Source organism: Prunus avium, chromosome 1 (assembly GCF_965620075.1).
Source record: "Prunus avium chromosome 1, drPruAviu1.hap1.1, whole genome shotgun sequence".
Classification (NCBI taxonomy): domain Eukaryota; kingdom Viridiplantae; phylum Streptophyta; class Magnoliopsida; order Rosales; family Rosaceae; genus Prunus; species Prunus avium.
The window spans coordinates 11,504,530-11,514,029 of record NC_142284.1 but is presented as its reverse complement, the minus strand read 5'-3'; the positions used below and the strand labels follow the sequence as shown (position 1 = coordinate 11,514,029).

General features: G+C 39.4%; 2 protein-coding genes across 3 annotated transcripts; both read left to right on the top strand.

Annotated features, from left to right (window-relative positions):
* The first annotated feature begins 235 nt into the window (after positions 1 to 235).
* Positions 236 to 1,912, top strand: LOC110750214 (xyloglucan 6-xylosyltransferase 2). Its single transcript, XM_021950503.2, has one exon. It carries the CDS (start codon positions 460 to 462, stop codon positions 1,843 to 1,845), a length of 1,386 nt encoding a protein of 461 aa, XP_021806195.1. The 5' UTR covers positions 236 to 459; the 3' UTR covers positions 1,846 to 1,912.
* A 1,344-nt stretch (positions 1,913 to 3,256) lies between these two features.
* On the top strand, positions 3,257 to 9,162 carry LOC110750240 (putative histone-arginine methyltransferase 1.3). 2 transcript variants are annotated; one of them, XM_021950539.2, is made up of 15 exons: positions 3,257 to 3,713; positions 4,166 to 4,228; positions 4,427 to 4,529; positions 4,789 to 4,932; positions 5,174 to 5,277; positions 5,398 to 5,496; positions 5,589 to 5,658; positions 5,898 to 5,994; positions 6,531 to 6,585; positions 6,783 to 6,866; positions 7,684 to 7,865; positions 7,986 to 8,158; positions 8,235 to 8,386; positions 8,478 to 8,513; positions 8,595 to 9,162. In XM_021950539.2, the coding sequence occupies exons 1-14, from the start codon at positions 3,510 to 3,512 to the stop codon at positions 8,484 to 8,486; spliced, it is 1,539 nt and encodes a 512-aa protein (XP_021806231.1). In that variant the 5' UTR covers positions 3,257 to 3,509; the 3' UTR covers positions 8,487 to 8,513; positions 8,595 to 9,162. The 2 variants fall into 2 exon arrangements, with proteins under 2 accessions (XP_021806231.1, XP_021806230.1); XM_021950538.2 differs by lacking the exon at positions 8,478 to 8,513 and having other exon boundaries at positions 3,260 to 3,713.
* Positions 9,163 to 9,500: the final 338 nt, after the last annotated feature.

The window sequence follows — 9,500 nt, the reverse complement described above, 5'->3', positions numbered from 1 at the left end:
GTAGTTATTGTATTTAACATATATTTTTTGAAGATTATATAAATAGATACTGTAAATGAAAAATTGGCGGGATTGACATAAAACAGACTTTCTGGCAATTAAGGTTGAGGCCGCGGGATCCACGAGTCTACGTACTGGATTCGACCACCGAGGATCTATTCCCTCCAACGTGATGACGTGCGAGAAGAACTTAAAATTTTAATTTAATAAAATAATTTTGTTAAAAATAAGAAACTTGTAGGAAGCCCAACACATTTCTAATCTCTTTTTTCTTCAGCTCCACCGACGCTTCCCATTCTCACTTCTCTAAACCTCATCTCCTCCATAAACACCCACAAACCTCACCATATTTACCACCCTAGCCAAACCAAATACAATTCAAAGCATTGTGCTCCACAGCCTCATCCTGAACACGACCTCACACTCCACTTCCCTCCGGTTCAACTCAGCCGACTCAGAATGCTGGAGCGGTGCTTAGGGCCTCGCCGGGCACACCAAGTCCAGAGGATGCTCCGCCACGGAACGACGACGTTTCTCTGTCTATTCTTAACCGTCGTCGTCCTGCGCGGCACAATCGGCGCCGGCAAATTCGGAACCCCGGAACAAGACTTCAACGAAATCCGCGAGCACTTCTACTCGCACAACCGGCGCGTGGAGCCTCACCGGGTCCTCCAAGAAGCCACCACCCAACCCGACCAAAAGGAAGCCGACCCAGCCCAGTCCAACAACTACGCCACCTTCGACATATCCAAAATCCTCGTCGACGAACCAGGATCCGACGACGAAAAGCGGGACCCGAACACTCCGTACAGTCTTGGGCCAAAAATATCCGATTGGGACGAGCAGAGATCAGATTGGTTGAAAAAGAACCCGAGTTTCCCCAACTTTCTCGGACCCAATAAGCCCCGGGTGTTGCTGGTAACCGGGTCGTCGCCCAAACCGTGTGAAAACCCGGTCGGCGATCACTACCTCTTGAAATCGATCAAGAACAAAATCGACTACTGTAGGATCCACGGGATTGAGATCTTCTACAACTTCGCGCTTCTAGACGCGGAAATGGCCGGGTTTTGGGCCAAGCTTCCATTGATCCGAAAGCTCCTGCTTTCCCATCCGGAAGTGGAGTTTCTATGGTGGATGGACAGCGACGCCATGTTCACCGACATGGCGTTTGAGGTCCCCTGGGAACGCTACAAGGACCACAACTTCGTTATGCACGGCTGGAACGAGATGGTGTACGATCAGAAGAACTGGATCGGGTTGAACACCGGAAGCTTCTTGCTGAGAAATTGCCAGTGGTCGCTTGACATTCTCGACGTCTGGGCTCCGATGGGTCCTAAGGGGAAGATCCGAGACGAGGCGGGTAAGGTTTTGACCCGGGAGCTCAAAGGCCGACCCGTTTTCGAAGCCGACGACCAGTCCGCCATGGTTTACATCTTGGCGAAAGGGAGAGAGACTTGGGGGGACAAGGTGTACTTAGAGAGCGCGTATTATTTACACGGGTATTGGGGCATTTTGGTGGATCGATACGAGGAGATGATCGAGAGCTACCATCCGGGTTTCGGCGACCACCGGTGGCCGCTGGTGACCCATTTCGTGGGTTGCAAGCCGTGCGGGAAGTTCGGGGATTATCCGGTGGAGCGGTGCCTGAAGCAGATGGACCGGGCTTACAATTTTGGGGATAATCAGGTGTTGCAGATGTATGGGTTCACGCATAAGTCTCTGGGTAGTAGGAGAGTGAAGAGGGTTAGGAATGAGAGTAGCAACCCACTTGAAGTGAAGGATGAGCTTGGCTTGCTTCACCCTGCTTTCAAAGCTTTCAAGCCATCATCATCATCATCTTCTTGATGTTTTTTTTTTCCCCACTTTTATTTATTTATTTTATTTAAGGTAATAATACATGTCAATTTGTATCTTCTTGCTTTTCTGATTTTTTTGTTATTTTTATGTATTCTTGTGTTAAAAATGACTTTAAACTTCAGATACAATTCTTGGCTTTTTGGAAGAAATGCATATGCCATATATGTATAGGAGGAGCTCCTTACACTTTGGAGTGGTGAAGAAGATTTTTTGTTTTGCTTTGTTGAATCCTTTTGGGGGCAAGATTGTATTTGTCTTCTTTGAGTTTTTGACTGAAGTGACAACACCTACCACAAGGTTCAAATCAAAATCAACACCATTTGTGGAATGCAACTAAATTGCTTGAAATTATAAGGCCTTCCACTCCCCTCCCACATGATCCATTAATATGACCACTAAATAATTGATGAATATAAAAATTTATCAAATCAAGTTTTGGTTGTTTCGCAATTTGAACGCGATGGTCCGTTTGATAACCATTTTAATTTTAGTTTTTAGTTTTATTTTTTGTGTTAGAATATAGAAGAAAAAGGAGTTTGTTAAAGAGGAAGATGAGAAGAGTGACTAAAACTAAAAAGTGAAATCTATTTGAAATTGTTTTTACTTTCAAGTTTTTGTATTCACTTTTGTTACCTCTCCCTTCCATCCTCTCTCAATCTCATCCTCACTCCCATTCTTACTCTTATTTTCCTCTATACTCTAACACAGAAAGGGAAAACTAAAAACTAAAATTGAAATGATTATCAAACGGGCTCTAATGTTTGGAATTTTCATTAATATTTAAAAGCGCTTCTAGCATTTTTAAAAACATTGCCGGTAATCCTTTCTACAGAACAAAAACTACTCTTAATTGCTTTGTCTATTTAGAATGATGTGTACAAGAGACTATTTGAAGGAAGATTTGTCATAGTCGTCCAACATTATCGACTCGGTCAGTATTTCTAACAATTTCTCACTTGCACTAAAGTTTAATCGCCACAACACAGGTGTCTTATGAAGACGTCGTCGACATGAGTGCTTGGGCTCCGATTTCTCGGCCTGACACATCGAATTGTGTAAGCTAGTGGTGGTGGGTCCAGTCCACGGGCAGCCCCACTAGTGAAAAAGCGAAAGGGAAGTCTGTTAAATTTGGGCCAAGCAAAAGGTAAAGCAAAGAGCTAGTCTGGCCTGCCACAAAACTCCGAATAATTACAAAACCCCACTTCAAAGCCCCGAAACAAGCAAGGAACCCATTCCCCCGGGCCCACAGCCGAATCCAACACTCACAAACTCACCACGTCACCAACATCAACAACAACAACTGCAAGACCTCACGAACACGTCAGCACGTGTTCCCCCCTTCCTCAAGAGAAGAGAGAGTGAAGTCTCACAAAGCTCACCGAAGCATTTAAAACGCACACTCAAAGACTCAAAGCTCGTAGCCGCGCACACTATAAAAGCCCAAAGCTATTGTCCGATGGGGTTTTATCTCTTTCCTTTGGCGGCTCTCTAAATTCTCCACCCTCTAGCTGCTCTCAGAAACCCTAATTTTCTCTCGCCAACACTGTCTTTTTTTATAAAAAGTCGGTGCTTTTTTTCCTTTTTCTTTTTCTTTTTTTTTTTGGAATAAAATTGATAAATAAATTTTCGGATTGAGTTTGGAGGAGGCGATAATGGAGGGCTCGAAAGGAGAAGAAGCGCAAAAACAGCAGGAGTTTGCTTTGGCTTCCATTTCTGAGCTTGCGTCGTCTTCTTCTTCTTCTTCTTTGACGCCTGCGGTTGCTCGGTTTAGCGCGGAAGACGGAGTTGGAGAGCTTCGATTTCAGCAGGAGGCTGAGTCCGATGCTCGCGTCAATGTCGATCTTCAAACTGCTCAGGTTTGCTTCTGTTATTTGGAGTATGCTTTTTTTGTTTTGTAACTATTGTTCGGTTGGCTGCTAAGGAAGTAGAAAAAAGAACAGAGAGTGAACCTTTTAGTTTAGCATTGTAAGTTTAGAAAATATTTGGTTTCGTTCTTCGTTTGGTTGCTGAGAAAGTGAAGGAAAATAAAAACAGAGGGAAAAAAAAAAGTATCTCGAGCATCACTTAAGTGGAGCAATATAGTTGATCGAAGGGAACGGTTTACTCTGTATGTGGTGTGTGCCTTCGAAGAAGTGTACATAAATAAAGATAAATATAGATATATACATATTCATTTTTCTTACTTTTTTGTTTCTCAGTGACCATGAACGCAATGTAGACATCTTGTTTGAATGATCGGTTAAATTATTCATTGTGGAGAAAACTAAGTTTTTTATTTGATTTTGGTGTATGTTTTTGTGCTCCTCAGCTATTCAAGTTAGGCCCCGTGCAGTCAGTTTGCATATCTCAAGGTTCTGATACGGGCACAGAGGTAACCAGAATACTTTATCTATGTGCATTTGCATTTTGAATATTTTACTCGGCATTTTGTACCAGCATCTATCTACTTTAACTTTAGCGAATTTTCTGTTTTGCATGTTGATTATATTTTTGTGTGCGGCATTGCCATATGATTTGTTAAAGTCCTGCCAGATGTTTATATCTTTTGACGTTACTCCTTTTGAACCAGAAACTGTTTTCAAGGGGAGTCACTATCCATTTTAAAAATGAGGAGGAGAGTGGAGCCTTCCATAATGCATTTGAGCAGTGGAAGAAGGACTTTATTGTTCAAGGTGCTGTTTTTTGAAGTTTACTTATCTGTGCTTTAACATAATTCTTTTGTTTATAAATTGACCCAAGAAGGTACTAGATGAATGCTCATCGCAGATGCAGAACCGTAGTTATTCTTTTGTAATTTGGTTTCAATTTGTCTCACTAGTTATTCTGTACTTTGATGGAGTTAATTTTGTCCTGTTCCTAGAAGTTGTTTTCTATTGCTCTTTTACAGTATTACATGCCTGTCAATGACGACTCCTTTGTTTACCCTTTCAGGAAAGAAACTACCAAATGGAGAAATATCATCTTCCAAAAGCAAGTTTGACGATAAAATAGAGCCATCTTCTGCTAAAATGTATTTCCACTACTATGGACAATTGCTACATCAACAGAACATGTTGCAGGATTATGTTAGGACAGGTTAGTCCACTTAGCTAAAATTTCTGTGCTCATTTTCCATCTTATGTTTCTTTGATTTTGGAGTTATTTAGTTTTCTTGAGCTTCAAAATCCAAACCTAGGGATTACAAGGCAGTTATTTCGATATGTAGGGTTCAGGGGCATCACACATAAATTTATACCAAGCTTTTATTAGTTTCCAGTAAAAAATGTTATGAGTAGCTCTTACGGGTGTTAATGATGATCTATTTATCCTTCCTCAGGAACCTATTATGCTGCAGTAATAGAAAATCGTGTGGATTTTACGGGTCGTGTGGTGGTTGATGTTGGTGCTGGTAGTGGTATTTTGTCGTTATTTGCTGCTCAGGTATACTCTGCTCTTTGATCAATTAAGTTTATGTTTCATAATCTTGCATATTTGGTTCTGGCATACATCTTCATTTTTGTTTCTTCTAATGATCATTTATTTCTTTTATGCTCCCTATAGGCTGGTGCTAAGCATGTTTATGCTGTGGAAGCATCTGAAATGGCAGAATATGCTCGCAAGCTAATTGCAGGGAACCCTTCACTGGGTCAAAGGATAACAGTGAGACTTCTTTATGTCATTTCTTAACTTTTTTGTCGTTTCCTCTCATTATTCTTGTCCTCATATGGGACCATATGTCATCTACATTATAGGTAATCAAAGGTAAAGTTGAGGAGGTTGAATTGCCTGAGAAAGCAGATATTCTTATCTCGGAGCCAATGGGTAAGTGTTTATATATTTGCTTTAGCCAATTCAAGAGCATGTTTCCCTGCTCTTCTTGATGTTAAACACGTATTTTTTTCATCTCTATAATTACTCTATTTGTGCAACATCAGCCTTGGCAGAAATTTGAAACATATTTGGAAGATCAGAATAGCATGTTCTGTGATCCTTATTTTTTATTTTTAAATTTTTATTATTGAGGTAAATCTAACACAAGATTTTCTTTGGCATGGCTTTAGGCACCTTGTTAATTAATGAAAGAATGCTGGAGACCTATGTCATTGCAAGAGATCGGTTTCTTCAGCCAAATGGAAAAATGTTCCCTACACTAGGAAGGTAAAATGATTTTTCAATTCCTCCTGCGTTTTGTTTTCGAGTAGCTCTTGTTGACATTATTCTATCTGTATCCTGGACACTCCTTGAAAAATTTTTGCTTCTTGATTCTCATATATGACCTGTACTTTTGAACAGCTTATATATTAGACTCAAATGCCACCATGAGCCAGTAAAATTGACTGGTCCTGCCTAAATTAGAGTTGTTTATATGTGTATACATTTACATGGTCTTTTATTCGGACTCACCTACCTACATTAAAATATCAACCTTGGTGTAGCTGAAAATTAAATATATAAATTTTGATAAAATATACTGTTATTAAACATACTTATGTTGCCTGGTCATGTTATTTTACCCTTGAGTGGTTGGATGATGCTGATGCAATATTAGATTCTTTCATTTCATTTGCTTGTGGTCCTAGTGTATTTGCATTCAAATTTACTGTAAAAGTTTCATAACCATTAGTATTATTACCTATTTAAAAAGGTTGTCTATTAATTTTTTTCTCATCAGTTCAAATTGATTACTTCTTCAGGATACACATGGCACCTTTCAGTGATGAATATTTGTTTGTTGAAATTGCAAATAAGGTGCGTATGCCATCATCATGTCCTGTTTATTTATATATAGAATAACATAATGGATGACCATTCAGGAAGTTCTAACCTACCAGCCATGTCTAGTGCAGTTTATTAGATTGCTGTTATAAACTTTTAGTGTAATCAGTTTCCTACCTTTGTTCTTTAGAAGAAATGTACATTATTGTTTTTGTTTTGTATATATACAGGCCCTCTTCTGGCAGCAACAAAATTATTATGGTGTTGATTTGCAACCGTTGTATGCGTCTGCATTCCAGGGATATTTTTCACAGGTCTATATTATTTCTTACACATCTCTAAAATTTATTGGAATTTAGTGTGCCATCCATTTTTTTGTTGAACAAGCTTGATTGTCTGCAACCGATGTACTTTGAGATATTGTTCTCTTTTTGTAACTATGATTCCCATGCCTAGGTTAAGTAAGAACTTTAGTAATAAAAGCTTTTATTTATTTAGAGTAATTCCTTGTAGTATTTCCTGGTATCTTCTTAATCATATTCCCATGAGAATTAGGCGTTTGAAGCAAAGAGGAACTTGAAGTGAACATTCTGCTTTCACTGTTTTCTGAGAGACAATGTACCAGAGGACAAACCAAATAAAACTTGACATGTCACCTGGTGTATCTCCAATTCTTCCTGATCTGGTTAAACTCATGGCATGCTCTTCACTATTCATGGTATTGTGAAATAAGGGGTAGCTAGATACCCTCTGCCATCATAATTTAAGAGCCCAATTTCCTTTTAGTTGATTGGTATGGTTTTGTAAGATACCAAACTACTTTTATTAATTTACCCCTGCCTTTTATCTAGGGTTCCGTTCATACAAGTTTAATATATGTAGCAAAAGTTTGAGGCATCTCTTAAATAAATAAATAAATAAAAAAGAACCCTGGACATATGTGGCATCAATATTTGTCTTGCCAAGGATTTTCCAAATCCCTAGATTTCTTTGGCTGAATTGCCTTGGTGAGTGATCATTTAACGCTTCCAGGTTCCAGATTTGTGTGTGCTCAAATTTTTTCTTTGGCTGTTGTTTTGGTTGCTAAGAATTGATGATGTGCTGAATTAATCTTGTTTTATTTTCATACAGCCTGTGGTAGATGCTTTTGATCCAAGATTATTGGTGGCTCCTTCAATGTCTCATGTGATTGACTTTACCAAAATAAATGAAGAGGACTTGTATGAATTCGATATACCATTACGGTTTGTCGCTGCTGTAGGCACTAGAGTGCATGGGTTAGCATGCTGGTTTGATGTCTTATTTGATGGGAGGTAATCATCTGATTTTAATGAATAGTATTGTGAATTTTCAGTGGGCTTGATTTCTTTTGCATATTCTTTCTGATTCAAATTTGTGCGCCCCCTGACTACTTTCACACTGCTTATGGACAGTACTGTACAAAGGTGGCTTACCACTGCGCCTGGTGCACCAACAACTCACTGGTACCAATTACGCTGTGTTCTCTCTCAGCCCATTTATGTAATGGCAGGACAAGAAATAACTGGCCGACTTCACATGATTGCCCACAATGCTCAAAGTTACACAATATATCTTACATTGGCAGGTCAGTTTTCATCTACTTGTTTTGGTAGTGGATTTCTTTTTCTGGTTTACTAACTAGTTACGGTTTCACTCGTCAGCTAAAATGTGGGGGCCTGGTGCTGAGCAGGGAGGAATAATTCAGGAATCCTCTTGTAAACTTGATCTCAAAGAGCCCTACTATAGAATGTCCCAACCACAAGCCTATACAATTACCCAAGATCAGCAACCACATCAGCAAATACAGGCGCAGGTATAGGCTAACACCGTAAACTGGACTCTGTTCTGATTTATTTGAATTGACGTTTTTGAGTCAAAGAATAATGATTTAACTAAATCGCCAGGATCTCTAGGAGCAAAAAAATTTGTATGTGTACCAGGTTGTGTCCTGCATTTGTTTGCAATTTCCGTGCCGTTCTTCTGGCCGTCAGAGTGTACTAACTTGGTGTGTGTTGTTATAGGATATACCAATTCACTCCCAGGATTTTGAAGATTCAGAATTTATTCCACAACCATCACCAAGTTCTGGCGTAAAGATGACACTGGCAGATTTTGGTAGATCCACCGGTTCGTTGAAAGACTCTTTATGATATGGGCATCTCTGTTTGTAACATAGAAACTGCTCTGCTCTAGCAAGTGCTGCTATGGTTCCCCGTTAGTCCCCACCACTTCCCCAGTTAATTGGTCTCTCCCGCATTTACATGTTAGGGCTTAACCCTGTAAATTAGATATTCATTTGAGTGCTTGTGCAGCAGATATGTGCAATTTTTACCTTGATCTCCAGCTTATCAATAAAACTCAGTCTGTTGCAAAATATTTTCTAGGCTTGGGGTCATAGGCATCCTGCAATATGCTTCCCAACTGATTTACAAAGGGAAATTTTGAAATGCGAAGACACCAGTAATGCCATGCAAAGTTAGGTCATAGGCATTTGATGTCTTTTTGCTATGTACCCTCCCGATTGGACGTGCTCTATTCCTTGGAGTGCGGTATTGAAGGACAAGCAAATGATGAGCTTGATCTTCTCTATTGGTAAGGCTAATTTCTATACAGTATGCAGATTGTTGTGTTTGTATGATAACCTGTTGCACCCATTTAAAAAAACTTGGGTGTGCATTGGTTTGAAATCAAAGTTGCATAATGTAAAATTGGATTGCGAATTTTTCAGTTCAATCCAATGATTAGAGCTTAGGATCGGATCTAATGTATATTGGATTGCACGATCGGTTTTAATAATGGAAAAAAACATATTGAGACATCAAAATTAGATGTTTATTTTTTTGTGTGGACATAAAATTTGAGACGTTAAAAAGGTGTTTTGGTTCTATAATATGCTAGAGTATGGTTCCATCAAATTGCTTATATTT

Excerpts from the sequence above, each read along its gene's own strand:
- LOC110750214 (XM_021950503.2), top strand. The coding sequence starts at position 460 with ATGCTGGAGCGGTGCTTAGGGCCTCGCCGGGCACACCAAGTCCAGAGG.
- LOC110750240 (XM_021950538.2), top strand. The coding sequence starts at position 3,510 with ATGGAGGGCTCGAAAGGAGAAGAAGCGCAAAAACAGCAGGAGTTTGCT. Across the intron at positions 6,586-6,782 it reads TTGTTGAAATTGCAAATAAG|GCCCTCTTCTGGCAGCAACA; the intron begins GTGCGTATGCCA and ends GTATATATACAG. Across the intron at positions 8,159-8,234 it reads AATATATCTTACATTGGCAG|CTAAAATGTGGGGGCCTGGT; the intron begins GTCAGTTTTCAT and ends TTCACTCGTCAG.